Source organism: Sturnus vulgaris, chromosome 4 (genome assembly GCF_052056855.1).
Source record: "Sturnus vulgaris isolate bStuVul1 chromosome 4, bStuVul1.hap1, whole genome shotgun sequence".
NCBI classification, from domain to species: Eukaryota; Metazoa; Chordata; class Aves; order Passeriformes; family Sturnidae; genus Sturnus; species Sturnus vulgaris.
The window spans coordinates 47,286,532-47,306,835 of record NC_142246.1 but is presented as its reverse complement, the minus strand read 5'-3'; the positions used below and the strand labels follow the sequence as shown (position 1 = coordinate 47,306,835).

General features: G+C 38.6%; 1 protein-coding gene across 7 annotated transcripts in view; it reads left to right on the top strand.

Annotated features, from left to right (window-relative positions):
- The first annotated feature begins 827 nt into the window (after positions 1–827).
- Positions 828–20,304, top strand: part of EGF (epidermal growth factor) — a 57,094-nt gene continuing 37,617 nt past the window's right edge. For 2 of the 7 annotated variants that reach the window (XM_088163833.1, XM_088163832.1), the window contains exons 1-7: positions 828–1,488; positions 10,585–10,716; positions 13,634–13,714; positions 14,136–14,335; positions 15,306–15,487; positions 16,834–17,064; positions 18,623–18,825. In XM_088163833.1, the coding sequence (XP_088019959.1) occupies positions 1,362–1,488; positions 10,585–10,716; positions 13,634–13,714; positions 14,136–14,335; positions 15,306–15,487; positions 16,834–17,064; positions 18,623–18,825 (1,156 nt within the window). In that variant the 5' untranslated portion in view covers positions 828–1,361. The remainder of the gene's footprint in view (positions 1,489–10,584; positions 10,717–13,633; positions 13,715–14,135; positions 14,336–15,305; positions 15,488–16,833; positions 17,065–18,622; positions 18,826–20,304) is intronic. The other 5 variants (XM_088163831.1, XM_088163828.1, XM_088163834.1 and 2 more) reach the window with 4 other exon arrangements.

The window sequence follows — 20,304 nt, the reverse complement described above, 5'->3', positions numbered from 1 at the left end:
TTGCCTCACAGTAGTTAGCTCAACAAAGCCTGGCACAGCCAACCATTTAAACACATGCTTAAAACTCAGCACTTTCAAAATTCAGTAAATCTTAGACGCACAAGCATATGCTCTAGAGCTTTGCTGATGTAGGCTGATAGACTGGGAAAAAGGAGATTTTTTTCAATACTGAAGAATTATGACCACCCGGAATTTTTCTAGCTTTCACACCTCAGTGGAACAGGTGTAAAAGAGCATTGCATCCTGACAGCAGCCTTGTGCAGTACCACTGTACATATAAATGACTGCAACATCTGTGGGTGATACAGGCTCAGAACACATTATCCCAGTCTCTGACAACAGGTATTCTTCTAGAAATGCATAAGGGTGAAATTCAGACCTGAGATGGATAGTTTTAATTCAAAATTACAAACACGTACCCTGGATCTGAACTTGACCTTAAGCTGATTTAGATTTCCAGTGAAAATGTATTAGAGAAACCAGGGGGAATTTTTTCCTCTGATTTTTACATGAAATGTTTTGATGAAAAAATTTGTTTCTGGTGGTAAAACACATGATGACATTAAGAGGAATGCAACTAATCATTATTGAACAGGAATTGAATAAATTTGCTTACAGTCTCTGTGGAAAAAAACTGCTGTCAAGCTGCAGGTACTTCTCAAGCAGGAGGCGTTGCTTTTCTAAAGAGACTGTATTTATTATGGGCGGCTGGATATCTGCATGCTGGCTCAGTTCCCTGTAGTAAGGAACTGACCACATTACTATTTGCAAACACAGGGTTCACTCAAGTGGTACTAAAAAGAGAAGAGGTGGGGCAAACAGAGCTTTAAAAAGAAAAGAGGAGTCCATCCAAGTCTGAATGTGAAAAACAACTGCATTTCGCAGACGGACGGTACCTGGAGATTTTGCTCCCTGCACTCCACTGAGAGCTGTGGTGAAGTTTTCTGAATTCTCTGCTTTTAAGATTTAAATGGCAGCTTTGTTGAACGGAAATTTGAAGTGATCCTTGAGAGCATGGCTTTTAAGCTGTGTTAAATTTGTGGCAAGAGTGTCAGGCATTTCATACTTGGCTTCCAAAAGAGAAAAAAAAAAGAAACGAAAGAGAGAGAGAAAAAAAGCTCTGATGTGTGTGGGGAAGAAATCTCCCAGGAATTTCTTCAAGGTTGTAGTCAGACACAGTAAGGTCTAAAGTGACAAGAAAAGCAAGGCAAAGACAAAACTTGAAATTGTGATAAGATGTCTGAGTCTAAAGTTGCAGATTGCAGAAAACTTTTGGGATTATACATGCTCATCTTGTCCTGGATATGACTGAATACAAGCTAGTTTTTCTCTAGTGACCGCTCAAAAGCCCCCTCAAGATTATGTTTCTATTCCTTGTTGCTTTTTTGCCAGTGGTTTTTAAAATTGGTTTTGTCAGCCTCTCAGCTCTGCAGCACTGGAACTGTCCTAATGGATACAGATTAAAGCCTGAAAACTTTGCTTGTACAGGTAAGTTGCTGAACATTCCCAAATTAAGAGAACTGCATTTGTATTCTCTTAATTTAGCTTAATAATTTTGGAAGAGGTTTTTACAGATTGCTTGTGTGTTGTAGAGGCAGAACTGATAAATCACCTTCTCACTATCTGTTGCATTTTAAAATGAACAGAACTCCTTTATTTTGTTTTGTTTTGTTTTGTTTGTTTGTTGTTGTTGTGTTTTTTTTTTCCCAGAAATCATCACTTGTCAGTTTAACTATCAGAAAGCAGAATAAGTTTTCATACGAAAATAGATAGAAAAGATACGAACTGTTCTCCAGTTATTAAAACTTCTTGTCATAGCTTTAGTGTCTCCATAGTTTCAGTACATGAGCATGCATGTATTCATGCTTCAATATATGTAAAATCTGACTGTAGGTGTATTTTTAAATTTCTGTATACATATATGAAGAATGTTTTAAAGATTATGTATTAGTATACATAATACATTAATACATTAATATACATTTATATGTGGGCTAGATAACTTTAAAAGTTATTTTTTTCTACACTTATTATTACATGCAGATGTGTGTGCTCGTTCTAATAATGCATCTCATACAATACACAAACAGCAGGTATGCTTAATACTGTGGTAGGGAGGTCTGAGAGAAATGTGCAGCACTAATGTTACTGTATTCGTCTCCAGTGATTTGGAGCATGTAAAATGCAGGTTCCAATTCTTTACAAACTGTATGACAAAGGATGACAGAACTCTTCTCCCTCCCCTGCTACCATGAGGTCCAATTTTTTCAAGAAGTTCAGAGCCAATGAAGTTGTGAGCTTTCCAGTTAGGAGATGAGGAAGTGCTCTGAAGGGACTCAAGCAACTCCTCATACTTGGAGTTAATGCTTTTGCCTTAGATTCCTTGGGCTTCAGAGGCTCTGACTCAGTTCTTGTCACGATTCTAGTGATGTAATAACAGGTGCTTCCTCTGTGCTTTCTGCCAAGAAATATCATCTTGTAAGCAGAAAACAGAAGCCTGCATGTTAAATGCTGTCATATTGAGCAGGGAGGAGCTGGGCATTTTTTTGTATACAAATTGTAAACCTGAGTGAAGGTTTGCTGACAGCCAAACGCACCTAGGGTGCTCCTACCTTGATGCTTCAGTTCAAATGAGAAGCACACTTAAAAATATCTCCATATTACCACCTCTCATTATGCTTGCTTCACGTTGAAAAGCACTCTCAAAGTGCACAGACTGGACTGTCTTTGGGCAAACTTAAAACAGAGGCTGTCCCTGTAGGGATCATCTTCCCTCTCTGCTGTTGGTGGCCATTTGTTCCATGGGACCAGCCTAGACCTGGTTCTCTGTAAGCTCAGGCTGAAATACCTGCAGTGGATGTGCCATATCCTTAGCAACTGTTGCTCTTTACACAGCCTCTCCTGTAGATCCATACCATTTGCTAGCATGTACTTAGCTTCCAAGGGCTGATTAGGATGTCCATCAGCTATGGCTTCTGCATTACTGGGTTTCCCAATCAAGAGCTCATGTATAATGGGAGAATTCTACTGAGATGAAGGGAATTGCTTGGCTATTCTTTAATGAGTCAAAACCCCACTCTAAATATTAATATGCAGATGGCTGCAAAGGCTTTTTTTTTTCCAGTGGACATATTTTGCATATTGGTGCATATTGCTTTTCCATTAATGAAGACATAACCCACTCTGCATTAAGTCTTTTCTGTTGAAAATTAGCTACTGTATAAATGGAGGTCTCTAGATAAAGCACTGAAACAGATTGGCCAGTAGCTCAGCAAACTCTCCAAGAAATAGCAGCAGAGGAAATCTGCATAAGGACTGATGTTACTTTGACATACTCTGAGCAATTCCATATGACATAGAATAAGTGAAAAATGAGATGCATTATGGTAATTTTTCAATTACATACCACTGGATTACAGGGAATTAAGCAAAGGTGAATTTTTGACATGAAATGTAAGACTGAAGGATGCTTCAGTGTAAGGGATTTCCCTTTCCCTTTCCTCTGTATACTGGATACACAACCTGTGTTCTGACCAGAAGACCGGACGCGTGATATTCTAGTTCAGTAATTATGTGAGACAGAGGGTGCAGTGGAAGCAAGTGGCAGGAAGTTGGAGGCAGGCTTTGAAGATAATACTGGAGATAAAAGTGGTGAGTGGGAGACGTGATTCATACCACCAAACTGTGAACAATGACAGCAAGTTGAATTGTGGCTTGGTGACTGTTCTTGGCAAGCTGTAATAGATACACCAATTGCAAAATGTTCTTAATCATCTCAGGCTGTGGTGGCAACCTGCCAACCAGAAGGACTCCCCTGAATTGAGAAGGTGTTTGCCTGCTCTTTGTTAGTGAATGGTTACAAGTGATACTTGCCAGAATGTGTGTAGGCTTTTCTAGATCTGTTTTCCACACTGCAGCTTCAGACAAAGGTCTAGGTCATCTTCTTCTTACATTGCTAAATAGTTCACTCCTTAATTAATTCCTTTTATTTCTATGGATATTCAGAGATCAAAGACCTCCTCATCCTGTGGAAGTATAATGAAATCTAACCCTGAATGTCTCACATAATTTTATACAGTTATTTTAAGAGAGATTAGTTGAATCCTGACTTGGTATGACAAGAGGGAAGGGGCCTTTCTGAGGGGCAGTTAGTCCCAAAACAGCAAGGCTTATAGGAAAGAAAGTATGGGAGAAGAGATCACAAGGTCAGAGCAAAACTAGTCTGATGAATGAATGCATCAATATATTGACAAGTTATGGTAGAATTGGAAGCACTTCTGCAATTTTTGACGTGCTATCTTGAATTCATAACTTAGTTTAAGATGCTAAGAGGACTATGGAGCAGTGACCTTTGATAACTCATCTTTCACAGACCCCAGTGGAAACACAGAACCTTCTACCTCTGAAGAAAAATCACCTAGCCTACAAAGGAGCTATTATTCCTACATAGAAAAAATATGCGCATAATTGGCCCTAGGAGAGCTTTGATTTGTAATCTATTTGACAATGTAAGCATACATGGTACACCAGAGGATGGGCCTATGCCTGCTGGAATCAGTTGTCTGTGCCCTCCTGAAACACCACGTTAACAACAGTTTTTAGTCTGTCATGGTGCATAGATGCTTTCCCTACTCAAGACTGAAAACGTTTTCCACACGTTTGTCTGAAAAAGGCCCTAGAGCAGCCTTTTGCATTATCAGTTTTAGAGTAGGTATTAATGCCTGTTAGTCTTGGCCTATCCTAGGCAAATATATTATCTTCTGGATACTGCAAGACTGGAGGTGTACTTTGTTTTCAAGGCTGACTTTAAATACTGTGTAAGTTTGAAAAATGAAGAAATATAATAATTTTTAAGACACCAAACAGTATTGTAAAAAAGCCTTGGAAGAAGGCAAAACAAAACCCATATTATTGAAGTTTTGCCTAGTCATAAGTGCTTAAACTCAGCACATCTCTACCAAATTCTGACATTAACTGCTCAGTCCTTGTCAATTCTACAGGGCTAACATGCTGCACATTCCTGCAGAGCTACAGCCTGCAATTGAAGGTGACAACTGGAGTTATCTAGGTCAGTTCTTTTGGCCAGATATTTCTTTCTCTGTGTCAAGCTTTACTCTTTTCTTTCTTCCTGTTCACCTTTCTCCTACTACATAGATGAAGAAAATCAGTTATTACTCTTTGTTTTACATCTTTAAATGCCTCTTAATTATCTAAATCCTGTCTTCACTTTACTCCATACAGCCTTCTGAAGACATGCTGTTAGAACTTCTTGTCTATATTCTGAGAAATATGAAATGCCAATACTTTTAAAAATTTCCTTTCTTTCTTTGCAAGCCTCTCATAAGGAGCAGTAAGAGCCAATGAAACGGGCAACTGCTCTCTACCCCTGTCGTGACAGGGATAAATCTGATTAAGATGCCTCTACTTACCTCTGTATTTAAGAACAGCTGCAGTTGAGGTGTTTTAACCTTGTTTTCAGTAGCTGTCTTCCAGCTGGCTCACTTCTTATTATACTGACTTGGGGAAAGGAGTTTGCAAATATTTTTGCCAAATAATTCAAGTCAGAAATTCTTGAACATGGATCTGAACCACAGACCAATTCATGAAAAGATTCACATTCAGCTGGATCTAGCTGAATGTGGAGAAATACTATCTTCAGCTGTAAAAACTTGGATCAAAATAGGAAGGAGGAAAATACATTACAAGAAAAGATAGAAATGGCATCACCCATCACATGATGCCTAATACTATAGAAGGCTAAGGAGCAGACTCCTGAGCCAGTGACTAATACTGAAAACCTAATTGTTTTGCCCAGTATAAAATAGCAGTTATTAATTTTGTATTTTGCTTAAAAAAACCAGACTGGCTACTTTTTAGTATCTAATTTGAAACCTGATTTTAAAGGGAATTGGATGAGAGTGTTTGATGATGCCTCATGGCCTCCATCTTTGAGAGGCAAAGTATGTTGGAATTTGCATGATCCAGGAAGCAGAGGTCTATTTTGTAGCTTCTAATTTACACATAGACTTTATTTCACATAGAATTTATTTCAAAAGTAGATTTTTTTTTTCCATACTAGTGAGCAAACACTTGAGACCAGAGTCCAGAAATAAGATACTGTAATTCCTGGGGATCTTTTTTTGCCCTTTCTCTTCAAGATGTTTACAACTATTGTCTAAATTGTATTTAAATTCTAAATTTGATTCTGTTTTATACTTGATAAATCATATGTTCTCACTTGCTGTCATATCTATGACATGATCATCTCTGGCTGGAAGACACCAGGAGTTTTAACCCCCTCATATTCTTATTTTATTTCTTACCATTTTAGATAAGCATTTCACAACCTCTACTCTCTCAAATATTGTGAGTGATCAGGTTGTATTTTAAGCCTCATTGAAAACTGGAGATAAAAGATACTGAACTGTGCATCATCTATTTCATTGTGACCTACTGATAGCTGGAGTGTCTTTTTCCATTTCTAACTGTCTTGAGCTGGATGCTTTAAACAAAATAGATAAAGGTGATGGGCTTCTTTCTTTGTCACCCAGATGAAATTTCATGTTCAGCCTTGTTGAAAAGATTATGGTGGTGGTTGGATACAGTGGATTGAATTAATTATGAGTCCAACTCAACAGGAACTAGATTTGCATGCAGTTATTTGAGTGTATGTATCTGCACGTATACTTCATGTATATATATGTATTTGGGGCCATAATGAAATTCAAGTTCTGGCTCACTGTGGTTTCTCTGTGTCCCTGCCAGGCATACTAATGCTTCAACGTTCTGCAACCAGAGCCTTTCTCAGGACTCTCAATAAAGTAGTATATTTGTATGCAAAGTCTTTGAGAGCTGCCAACATCGTGATGACATGATTCATCGTTTTTGCTGATTCTCAAGGCATTTTTTGCATAAAGAAGTCTTTGAGAACTAAGTAGAACCTCATTCTTCCTTTCAGGGCTGGCTGTCAGGGCACTGCAGACAGCTTTTGTGTTCACTAAGCCGATTTCTTTCACAGGGTAAAGTTCCCACTGGGGGATGTGGTTGCCAGGACACGTAAAACAGCTTCAACAGGATGCAACTCCATGCTTTCCTTTGGCACTGAAAGTGCAGATGAAGGCACTGCTAGTTACACCTGATGGATGGTTTTGTGATTGAATTCTCCTAAACCTTAAAAAACAGCCTTTTTTTTTTGTTTGTTTTGTTTTGGGGTTGCTGGTTTGTTTGGTTGATTAGTTAGTTCGGTTTTCATTTTTTTGGTCGGATTTTGTTTGGTTGGTTTGTTTTGTACTTCAAACAAAGAAGAGAGGGTGTTAAGCATAGAATCCTCTTCCATTGTTAAAGACATAAAAGCCAAACATTCACAGTGCTGTGGCCTGTTTGCCTATAGCCCTGTGTCTCTTGGCTATTCCTGCTTACGACTGGAAGGGCACTGTCCAGTGGCTGAGCTGCGTGTGGCCACTGTGCCCCTGCTGTTTTATTGGGCAGTTCTCCTTCCACGAGAACCATTCTTCAGTTGGAGCCATGACTTGCTTTTCAGTACGTGTGGGATTTACTTTACTGTGTGAATTTTGGTGGTGATGAAAATGGACAGGCTGATAATCCTGAAGTCTTTTCTTCAAGTACTAGAGAAGGAGTGTAAATTCCTGTAGCCCAATCAATCGGTATTCTTGTTCTTGGAGACTCAGTTTTGTACACTCATATAAAGCTGGAAATAAAGGGTCAGCGTCCTTTTACCTTGGTTTGTTGCTCAGTGTTTGGTAAAGCTTGTCTTCCCAGTCTGACCTTGACTTTAGAATATTCACAGCCTTCAGGGTTTTCCCTGGTAGCTAGTTCCCTTAATGATTCACCCTTCCTGTTAAAATGTGAATTTAATGTCTGAATTTGAATTCCCTGGCTTTAGTTCTCAGCTATCAGTGCTTGTTAAATTGTTCCTGAAAAAGATTATAGTGTCTTTTAGAAAATCTGGTACTTATTCTTTGTGAAGGTATTAATTTGTGGTGCTTAATCCTTCTTCCAAGCTTCTTTTTTGATAATCTAAGCATTCTGAGCTCGCAAATTTTCTCATAGAAAGGCACTTTTCTTTACCTTCAAATCAGGATTTCTATAATTATATAATATAATTTCTATAATTATTGTAATTATTCTAATTTTTCATAATCCTTTAACAACCTTAATCTGAGAAATACAAACAGCATGCCAATATAGTCTGACCACAGCCATATAGAAAAGCAATTTTTTTCCTCACAGTTATTAATTTATCCTGTATTGATTTGGATTTGGATTTGAATTTTCTTGCCCAGTAACATGCTAAGAGGTCAGCTCTCTGTCCACTATGAACACAAATCCTTCTCAGAGAAAGCAGTCTTTCAGATCCAATCTATAGGCCAGGCCTATTTTTTTAACTCTTAATTAATGTGCTCTTTATTGTGATTGAACAATAGCTCAGCAGTGCTTCATATTGCTTAATCAAACAACCTCTCTCTTTAGCAATCCTGTACCTATGCAGTTGCCTTTTCACCCATACTTGTGATTTCCATAGACAAATAACTTCAGGTTCATTTAGCAAGCTATTACTGTCAAAAAAGTATATTTATTGACAAACATAAACTACATTATCAATACATTCTCACACCTACAGTGGTGCTGGTGGCTGGATCAGGTCAAGTGTCCAGCTTAGCCACTCAGTTACGTGATTTAAAAACCAGTGCAACAGGGAAAGAGTAGCAGTGTTCATGTCTAACACTGACATCAGCTAGACAAGGATCTGAGGTCATCAAAGCCCTCCCTTTTGGACTGTTAAGGAGCCCTTTAGCTTCAGTGACATCCAGGCAATGCTTGCCAGGAGTATCTAGATTTAGTGGTGACCTGGAGCCCGTGGTGTCTGTAGCCCATTAACACACTTCTAAGCCCATCAAACCTTCCTAGAGGGGATTTGGAAGAGTTTCTCTTTTAATGCCGTGGAGAATGGAATGTACAATCCTAGTACATGTGGGAAAATATGCTCCTGAAAGCTGATTGATTGAAGAAAATGTTGAGTTGGAATTAGAGTACTTTATGGAATTACATTGCTGAAAATGCTTCTGTTTTACCTTTGTAATCTGTTGTACAGAAATCAGTTGCATGTGCTCTGATTACATTTGATATGTTGTCCCGCTATTCGGAACACGAACTTGTGGGAAAACTCTGTAAACAATATGGAAGCTTTCCCTAGTCAGTACAGATACATTAGGTGGCTGGAAAACATAGACATTATTTTTGAACGCCATTGATACCTGGGCACAGAAGAAACCCCTTTGAACATCTCTTGCTACACTTAGTTCCTTAAAGCAGTTGAGGAGACTGTTTGCAGAACCACGGGATATCAGAGATCTGGTTGCTTAGGTCTTCCTAAGCTGCTGAGAAATTTTCTTTCAAAGTCTTTTGCGAGTTGGTTAAATTGCTGCTCCTTGTAGTCAATATGTCCTTCTTTAAACTATGGGAATTCTCACATAACACACACAGACCTAGTTTTGGTTGTGAATCCACATCCTTTAGTGGCTTATTCAAGTGTATGCCTTTAAAACAAAGTTTTATTTGCTTTGTTTCTGCATGTGCCGAGTAACATGATAAAATACAGAACAAGAGACACTGACATCAACTAGAACTTGGGCAAGAAAAAAGCTACTCCTTAGAGTGACCATCACACAGTAGTTGAAGAAGGAAAGTATACAAGAAATACACCAGAATATGGTACTGTCAGATGTCAAGTACCTTGGGAAGTTACTATCAGATGTGTTTGTTTTCAGTAGGAATTAAAATCTATCTCAATTTTGTGGTACAATTATTCATGGTACTGCGAATTTCTTTCCCCCTTAGTATGATGCTCCTCAGTGGTAATTTTTTTTTAATAGATTCCTTCATTTAGGACTTGATTAATAGTCACTTGCTCCAGCACTGATAAAACACCATGAATACATAAAATATTTTTCAATTCCTAAAGGTTCTAGCCTAATCTACCAGTTAAAAGCCTTGTTTCTAATTAATTTGCTCGGGGCCTTGGTTTGGGCTTGTTTCTGTCAGAATACAGTGGGAATTTTACTGTTTTGTATGTATGTTTGTGATTTGACTCAAACAAAAGCGAGCTCAATGTTGAATTCAGTGCTGTGACAGTCTGTTAATTTGTTGGCAAAATTATTACTGTTGAAAAAGGGATAAAGACGGAAGCAGCTGCAAGCAGCATAGCAAATAATAACACTGATCAAGACAAGTCTATTCCCTGTGTTTGAACAGTTAGAGACCAGTGCCTAGACACTAGAGAGAAGGGTAATTTCCATTGACAGTCAAAAAAAACCCCCAAAATAAGAACCAAACACCCTCCAAAATTGCTGTGAATGTGACAATGATAAATTAATCTTCCCCCCAATAATTTTGAAACCAATACATGAAGGAATACAGCCATCCTCATTTCATTTTCTAATGATGGGATATGAAATTTTGTGACAATTTATTATTAGATAAGTTTGTCAAAGATGTTCTTTCTTCTTGTTCTTTGCTGCTTTTGCTAGCTGAATTTTCCTGATCATTTTCAAATACCTATTTCAGATATTGATGAATGCCTTGAAGGTGGTTTGGGAACCTGTGGCCAAACCTGTATCAATATTCCAGGGTCATACATCTGCTCCTGTTTGCCCGGATACTCCTTGGGTATTGACAAGCAGTCCTGCTATGTGAACGGTAAGGACATTTTCCTTTTCAATGACTGAAAAAGGGCTTGAGATTTTTAGTTAGCATTCCTTTTTAAAGTGAACCATGCCTGCTGGTTCCTACTGCTCAGTGACTGGGGCTCTCTGGTTTGCTGACGAAAAACTGCCTCTGCTACTCTGTGGGTGAGTGGCAAAGATAAAAGGGGGTGCCAAAGAAGAGTGATAGTGAAGATATAAGCTATGGTGGTGGAAAGATTGAATGAACATAAGAAAACAAGCAACTAAACTTAACAATCACTTCCTGTTTGCCTTCTCTTCTGGTTTAAAACTGTGAACCTTCTTATTCCATCCTTACTTCCAAGAAGACTGCCAGTACACAAGATTCTTCTACCTTGGCTGCTTTCAGTCTGTTGGCCCTTGATGTCTTTTCCAGTATATTTAGGTTCTAGGGACTGTGCTGTAAAATTAGAAGCAGGAAGTCCTTATTTTTAGTTTCATCCATTGGCAGTTAAAAAACATGAGTGCTACTGTGAGTTATTTCTTTCCCTTCCTCTGTCCTGAGTGTATAAATTGATTTTTAAATGTGGAATATACATTTAAATTTAAAAGGTTTTAGCTCTTCTAAGAGGAAAATATTTGCAGTTAAAGCCTTTGATTAACCCTCATTTTGTCCTCAACTGATACTACCCAGTAGAAAAGAAATTAGTTGGATTTTATTGATTGGCTTAACCCTATATTGCATCTAGAGTATGAGGTGCGAGTGCTCTGAAGTTCATCTCTTTACCTCTCCACTTTGACTTCCTAAATGCCTGGGTTTGGTTCCTGTCTGGGATACACCATAGCTCCCTTCTGATCCAGGACCTCAAGTTTTCCCTTTTTTGACTAGCATTTACCAGGGACTATCTTGCTAGTGCAGAGATAGGATGTGACAAGGCAGGTTTCTGACCCAAGAAGTGGGAGCTGTACTTGAATCCCTTGAGATTTTGGGATCATGAACATAGTCAAAAGTATGCTGTAGAGCTCACAAACTGTCACCTACACAATTATTTTAGTCCAGGCCCTAGAATCATCATAATTATCAGCAACATGTAACTCACAAAAACCCACACTGAATTTTTTGCGGTCCTGCCTAAACATCCCTTGCTCCTTTGCAAACTCTTCACTTCTGAACTGAAGTGAAAACAAACATGTTACTTCCCAGTGATGTTTGTGCACAGCTATCTTTCAAAGAACAATCTTACCTTCATATCAGAGGACCACAACTTTTTAACGTGTTAGTAATAACATATAATAACAGTGGAAAGTGACTATGGAGCTACTGTGATGGATAAGGAGCTCTTAAGTCAGGTATAAACCCTTCTGTGAGGGATACACCAAATGAAATACCTTCATGTTTTAAAGACAGAAAGATCTTTGGTGCAGCTATGGTTTACTTGGTATTTAATCCCCTGATAAAACTGAGTCCCAAATCTGACTGGTGCCTCTGCAGTAAAAGTTAGATTTGTTCAGTTCCTGTTCCATTTAGAGCCCTCATTCACAGGCAGCTGGTAGGGAATTCAGAGAGTGGAAAGGACAAAACCAAAGTGTATAAATTCTCTTGGTCAAGTAATTGGCAAAACTGTAGGCAGTAGCTGTCAAATCCCTTAGATAAATCAGCCTTGCTACACTTCACCATTCATTTACCATTTACATGAAGCAAGTCTTCCTTGTTCAAATATGTTTACATGGGGTGGGTCAGTTCAAGTAGCAGCAGAAAAAGAGAGTAATTAAAATCCTGTAAGCAGCTGCTATAATTAGGTGATAGCTTTGAAATTTGAGATACAAAACATTCTGCTAATATGGAAACCGTGTGCTGACCATCTTCCCTGTGAACAAGACAAAATTACATCCTGGGTGCTCATCAGGACTTTCTTCACTTGGAGAAACCAAAATTTGTCTAATTCCTCTGCTTTGAAAGGAGAATTAAACAACCTTGCTGTTATGAAGGTCAAGCATCTGTCTAAATTTTGTAGAAGTTGTTTTGTTGAGTTTAAAGCGTCGGGCTTCATGCTAATAGTAAAGATATTTATTTAAAAAAACATGTGAACCTTGTCAATAAAGCCAGTTTACTTTGCAAAAGTATGTGTGTAAGAAAACTGGTGGTAGTGCATCTTTGATGGCATCCATTCCCAATAAAAGAAGAGCTGCTTCTTCATTGTGGAATAATTCAGCAATAGATTACAAAGGCTTGAAAGCTGTCATTCTGTTGGATCTATATCAATAATTGCATTTCAAAGTCAGTTGGTTTGAGAACTACTTGTATGCCAGGATCTGTTGCTTCAGGCAACCATGTTATAAAATTCCAACATGACTAACACAATGGGATTTATGCTTTGTGTGTTTTTTTTTGTAGTAAATTAAAGAATAGACTTGATGCCCACAAATAGGTATATACATATATTTATATATATATATAAACAAACCAAAAAGAAAACAACAAACCCATGTTTATTTTCAAAATTAGAGTTAAAATATGTTGGTTACATAAGAACTGCTTTCCTATATGCACTTGACAGCCTAAATGAAAACCCTTGAAGTTTGGAAATGTAGTTAAGGTTCCTTGTGCAATCTTAATTGTGCTCTATGGTGATACCCTAACAATAACAAAGAGGACTTGAAAAAACTGGAACAGCCCCAATCATTATGCCATACTAATTGTACTTCCATACTTAAGACCTTGTTCTAAGGTTGCATCAAGGCTATTGGGACCATCCTAGCTGCTCTTCACTTTCAGTCTGGATTGGTTTTCTGGAGTATGTGGCATAATTGGAGCACCTTTCTTTTTAACATATTTTATGTTAAATTGCTGTTATACTCTTACCCTTTGCTCATTACAAATAGTTTTTGTCTGGAAGAAGTTGCTTTTGAGCTGTCAGAGTTTTAAGTACAGGTCTTTTGTTTTCCTTCAGCCTTCTGCAGAACAAGAAACCTCTCCGGTCTCCAGTTTCTTCCTTTGCCCTGTCTTGGGATCTTCAATTTCCCTTTTTTTGGTAGTTAAAGGGAGACTCCAGGCTACCTCTCTGTGATAAATTCTTGCTATAGCACAATAGTTTGAAGTGATCATCAACTTGGAGACATATCCATGGCAAACTTCTTTCAACCTCAGTTGGCAGCATGCAGCAGTTCTGACCTCTGACTGGGCTGTAGGATTTGGGATAAGTGGTAACAAGTACTGTAGTTTCAGTTTCCTAACTCAGATTTTTGCCATAGTTTTCAACATTAAATGTTAAAATACCATTATATTTATACATTACTGGTTCTCTGTGATACACCTAGAAAATTGTTACTAAGAGATGAGACAACTAAATCTTAAACTTTCTCTTTGACTAATCTGCTACTGATGAGAATTTAATGCAGCAAAAATGCAATGATTATCAATTAATTGGACTAATTTTGTTTTCTCCACACCAGACCCAGCACCATTCCTGCTTTTTAGCCATGGAAATGCCATCTTTAGAATTGACACTGAAGGGACAAATCATGAAAGATTGGTTGCTGATACTGGTCCATCAACACTTATGGATTTTCATTATGTAGAAGAGAAATTGTATTGGGTAGACTCTGAAAGGCGACTACTTCAAAGAATTCACCTAAATGGCACAGAACAAGAGGTAAAGTAATCAGTTCTTTGGAATTCTCCTAGCTAACGGGTGTAAGCCCCTCTATGGAAACCACCTGCTCCTTGGGTATAGTTCTGCCTTTACTGTTCATCAATTAGCACTTTACTTTTGCTGTTGTAATAGTTCTGATCCTGAGCCCAGGCTGTTTTACTGGCATTCACATTCAGTACCTACAGTATTTTCTGTGGATCAGGTGAAGGCAAGCTAAAAATGAAGGAGAGTAAATTCAGACAAACTAAGACTTTGTAGACATTAATGTTTCTATCAGTTATAGATTATTCTCTGGCGTTACAATTTTGTCTTCAAGATTATTGTAACACAAGCTGACACAAATGCTATGAGAAAAATGTGCTTGAATTTCTGCTCATTTTTCTCAAATCTTTTATTGGTTTCTGTGGTTGCATAAATGCTTTTAGCACTTTATTTTTTGTTCAGGAAATACTGCGCTGTTCATTGTATCTGTCTGATTAAGAAGAGTAGACAAGCTGCTGTGGCTGAACTTAATTGTTGTGGGAGTGTTCTTCTGTTTGAGAGAGAGATTGCCAGTATCATTTACCTGTATGGAGTTTTCACACATGTACTTTCACTAATTTTAAAGGATCAGAGTCCAGCAGCAGTGTGCTAGGAGACTTCCATCTGTAACAGTACAGGCCTGGGTGCTTCATGGTGTGCCAAATGCAAAAACTTGTAGCTAAATATTAATCCCGTGTATTTCATGTGCAGAGCAGCTTCTCCTTTTGCAGGGAGTCATTCAGTTCAGAGGGGGTATGTGTAAGTACAGAGACCAAATGAAAGTGATGAAAAGAAAAGAAAGAGAAATAGCTACAGGTATGAAAGAAAATGAAGCAGGCAAAGAAATGAACTGGAAAGTTTTAGCTGAGTATTCTATTCCCTGTAACGAAAGCCAAGTTAGAGTAGTCATTAGGATTCCTCTTATCAACTCTTTTATTCTTGTTTACAGAGACTGTGTTACATAGACAAAGGTATTTCAGGATTTGCTATTGACTGGATAAATCAAGACATTCTCTGGGCCCACAGACAGAAAGGAACCATAGAAGCAACAGACATGAATGGGAAGAAACGCCGAGTTCTTCTAAGAGCTGTTGGTCGTCCTACAAGGATTACCATTGATGCTGTACAAAGGTAATTTTAAAGGGGTTAGTAATTTCATTGAATTGGACTCCAAATATGTAAAGTACTATGATTGTGGTTTCATGGAATTGTAGAAATGAGTTAGAAGAGACTGTAAAGGTCATCTAGTTCCAACCCATTCACCATGGACAAGGACACTTTCAATTAGACCAGGTTGCACTAAGTTCCACCTGATCTGCTTTAAGCAATTCCAGGGGTGGGGCATCTACAACTTCTCTGGGCAACCTATTCCAGCACCTCACCACCCTCACATTAAAGAATTTCTTCCTAATATCCAATCTCAATCTATCCTTACTCAGCAAAGTTTCTCGGTAGGAAAGCAGTATTGGAGAAGCAAAGGGAATGATGCCTGCAAATGCTGAGAGTCACTTGTGCTCCAGACACAGCACACTTAGAACATAAATTGGTGTTTTCTGAAAAAAAGTCTAAACTGACAGTTTGCTGTTGTTTCCCTGTTTCTTTATTGATGTCTTTGAATATTGGTTTTGAATCCACTTTTGCTGCTTAGCATTACTAGTAGTTTGGCCTTCATAGAGATGCTCCTTTCAGTTTCAAGTAATTTACATTGAGAACCATGCTCACATGAGAGGCCTGGCTCCTCAAGGGTTACCAGTGTGAGTTGTCATAGTGGCCTCTCCATGCTAATCTTCTCTTACACAAAACCTCTTGCATTAAAGTTGCAAAAAAAAAAAAAAAAAAGAAAAAGAAAAAAAAAGAAAAAGAAAAAAAAAGCTTGAGCAGAATTTGAAATGTTTCTGTTTTGTTTAGCAAGAGCATATCTTTGCTGCCACTTCTGATTTGCATTAAAGTTGCCCAGCAGTGTGTGCAACTATTTTAATATTAAGGCTCATGGCTCATGTGTTCTTTCCTAATACATTTGCACATAAACCAATCTTCTGATGATAGTAGCATTGCTAATAGTCTTTGGAATCTTGCCATCTCAACGGGATTAAGGGCCTGGACACCAGACCTGCCTTTCCTCAAATTTGCAGGAGCTCCCTGTAGATTTGAGAAATTATTCCAGTTTCTTTGACTGATTGCATGGCTGAACAAAGCAGAGAGACAGACAATAGTACTTTGTGGTTAAGCTGGGCTGATTCCTGCTTGACCCACTTGAGGGAAATTGCTGCTACCTCTAGTAAAGCTAGTTTCTAGTATCTCCAGCAGTACTCATAGTTCTAGTACCAATACTGAGAAATTTTGTATACAGGAGAAACTAAATAACTAAATGAAGAGTGTGTAGCTGTGATGTGATTTGGAAAAATATAGGGTTTGTTTGTTATATTTTTTTTCTTTTGTTTTGTGTTGCTCTTTAAACATGCCTCTCTTGCCTGCAGGCTGTTATTTTTGTCTTCAGATGGTACAGTTTCCAGCATATACCGAGTGTCCCTCAGTGGAAATGATATGGAAAATATTTTTAAAACTACAGAAAAAATAAAGGCCATCTCACTAGATTTGGTTGACACAAGGCTCTACTGGATCCAACATGACCATGGAAAAGAAATTTCCCATATTGGATCATGTGACTATGATGGTGAAGCTGTTCGTTTCCTCAGAAATTCTGCCCGGTCAGTTGTCCTCAGCTTGTCAGAAATAAAATATTAATTCCAGGGATTCAGTTAAGCTCTCTCCCTCATTCTCCCTTTTATTGGGTCAATTCACAACATAAGGAGTATAAAGAGTAGTGTAAATGGCCTGTGACTGTAAATGTAACATTAATGATAGGAAAATGGAAAAATGTCACGATTATAAGGATAATACTGCCACTCAGCACTCTCCATCTTCCAAGTTTTCAGCATATGATAACTAAATAATCCTTAGAAATCCTCTCTGAGTGTTTATTAGTGGCCTTTTTCTGCAGATAGAGGAGCCAAAAGGAGAGATTAAATGTTTTATCCAAGGTCACAGTGGGTGAGCTCAGGTGTCTGAGCTGTGCTCAGGAGACTGAGCTCCATCCTCATCTAAGCCTGTTGTCCTCCTCAGCTGCTGGCTGGGGAGGCTCAGTCCTGTGCTCAGGCTCTCCAAGAAGCATCAGCAGACACGGTGAGAACTGTGCAAGAGAATTGTCCCTTCCCAGTGCCAGTGCTAAGCACAGCTGAAGGGGCTCTTTGGCCCTGGTGCTTTTGGTCTCCATGCTGTGCAGGGGTGCAGGTGCACAGTGGTGGTCATGGGGTCAGTGAGGGGATCAGGAAAAGGCTGTCACTGCAGAGTCTTTCAGTATGGTTGGGTTGCCACTTGTGGAAAAGGGATTTCCAACAGCAAACTGAGAAAAATACACAGTTTTGCTGGCCCACTGATTGAAATATGTGGCCACCACTTGCATATGATGATTTCTCCCTACATTGCCAGCAGTCGCTTTGGATTTTTCCTTACTTCTTTTCCCTTTGTCTCTTGAGTTTGTTGTCATTCACTGGAGCATTAATCCTTTAGCCTGGATGATCTGGATTCTCAGTTTTCCACCTGGATTACGTACTGGAAAGTGGAAGACAAAATACTGCTTTTGGTATTTTTGGGCTTTCTGTCTTATTTAAAGCTTGACCCTTTTGTGATTCCTGCTAGGTGCTATAATTGACCAGTGAATGGAAACTATGTTCCTGAGATAGGAGAAGCAGCAGAAGATGGATTTTAGGAGTGCCCTACTCCTACAACTCCATCTCCACCTCGATTTCCTCAGACTGTCAGAATTGTCAGAGCAGGCACTGGATATTGGGAAATGGTGGAACTTGACTGACCTACATCTTTCAACAAACCAAGTTTCCATTTTGTTTGCTGGGTTGACCAGTCGCAGGGTCAAATCTAGACTTTCTCTCCCAGTTAAGGCAGTCCTGACGAATAGATCCATTAAACCTTTGAGAAATGCAGGTTATCCATTTTGTGTCTATTTCTTGGACCTTTGCAAGATTATGAGTGGTGAATTATTTTGGGAATGTCTCTGTACCTCTTCTGATTCACATATATAGACGATACTATATTGTATGTGTATATATATATATATATATATATATATATATATATATATATACAATTCAAAGAAAGGTAATTTTCAGTGAACCTGACTGAACTGGGCACCCAGAAAATGTTTGAGTGAGTAAATATATAGGGATATTTTGCTCTCTTCTCTTGTAGACATCAATTGCTTGGTATGTCTCTCTTTGCTGAGCACCTGTACTACTCAGACTTGAAGTCTGGCATGATATGGAGAGCCAACAAATATACTGGAAACGTTGTAGTCACAATTAGCCTGAAGCCATCATTTTTCCCACCAGTGGAGATAAAAATAGTACATCCATTTAAACAGCCAGGTGCAAGGATTGATTCTCAGGATTTGGGTAAGTAAATGTAACGCTGCTTTGTGTGAGAATAATAATGTCATATACTCTGATTCTCTGCAGTAAGAATTTTCTTTGGCAAAATTCCAGGCCAAAGTGAAATAAAGGAAAAAGTTTTTTTCACTTCAGTGGTCCACAGTTTCACTTGGTGGGTGCAGCTTCAGCTGAGTATCAGGGTAGAAGCATGCCAAGCATTCACTATTAATTTATATACATTAATCTCTATACACATGCAGATAAATGCGACTTTCTCATTTCTCTTGCCTTTTATGCTTTTATGCTTTCCTGCCAGATGCACAAAGCATACAGATTTTTAATCCTCTGTCTACATTATCCTCACCAAATGTCTACTTCATTCTGAAAGTTTTAGTCTAAGGCGTCTCTAAACAACTCTGATTATTATGGCAGCAAAAGGTTTTAAGCACACAATATGTTCTACAAGTGGATGTCTCAGCTTTGTTGTGAAATGATTCAATTAAAAGCCAGCAGGTCTTAAACAGTCTTGAAGCTGCTATAATAGCTATAGGATAAGAGACTCCTATCTCTTTAACTGATAGCAATTGCAGCCCACTGTGTGAGTTGGTCAACTCACTGCCTTTCACTGTGGATCCAAAAATGAAGATAATTGACTATCAATAGTTCAGCTTCCTTGAGGATTCCTGCTGAGGCAGTAGACGTGGAGGATGTCCAGGAAAATAATGTCTTGTCCTCTAGTCTCTGGGGAGCAGAGCAATCTTGCTTTAATGGAATAGCTTTTGTCACCAGTTCTGCTTAGATAAGAACAATGGAGCAAAAAGTGTGGAGGTATTTGTGTGTCAAGCAGTGGTTGCACAACTCCCAAGGGAAGATTGCCATAGATTCCTAGAGGTATAATGACATGGGGAGAATGTAGTGTTTGTTTTAGTTTATATGAGCAAAAATGAAACTGTAAATATATATTTGAACTATTCTTAAATAGCTACTATAAAATAGGCTTTGTCGTTCTTCATGCCAACCAACAGCTTTATGTAGTACCATGAAGTCGGTGCCGTCTGAAGACTGGTCTGAGTGGGAAGATCAAAACCTCCAAAGAAACTTTCCCCTTCAAATGCTTTGTTTGTAGTGCCAGGATGTGTTGAGATGCAGAAGATAAAGTGTTCCTGGAAATCAAGCTTACTCTTGTAAGCACAGGGAGTCTCTATTCAGAGACAATACTTGAACTGTCCTTACTTTGGGGAAAATGGCTGTCCTGGCAAATGGAAGCACTTTTTTCTACTGACACATTTGGTGCTGTCACATAGAGGAACTAGGGCAAGAATGTGCAGCTTAATTTCAGTGGCTGTGGGCACTTAGCCTTTATTATACTCTCAGAAGATTTGCTCCATTTATTCCACTGGAGCGTTCTGCTTTCCGGCATTTCTCTTTCCACGGAAATGGGCTTTCCCTGCTTTTATTAATATGTAACCTACCAATATTTTTAAATATATGTGTATTTCCAAC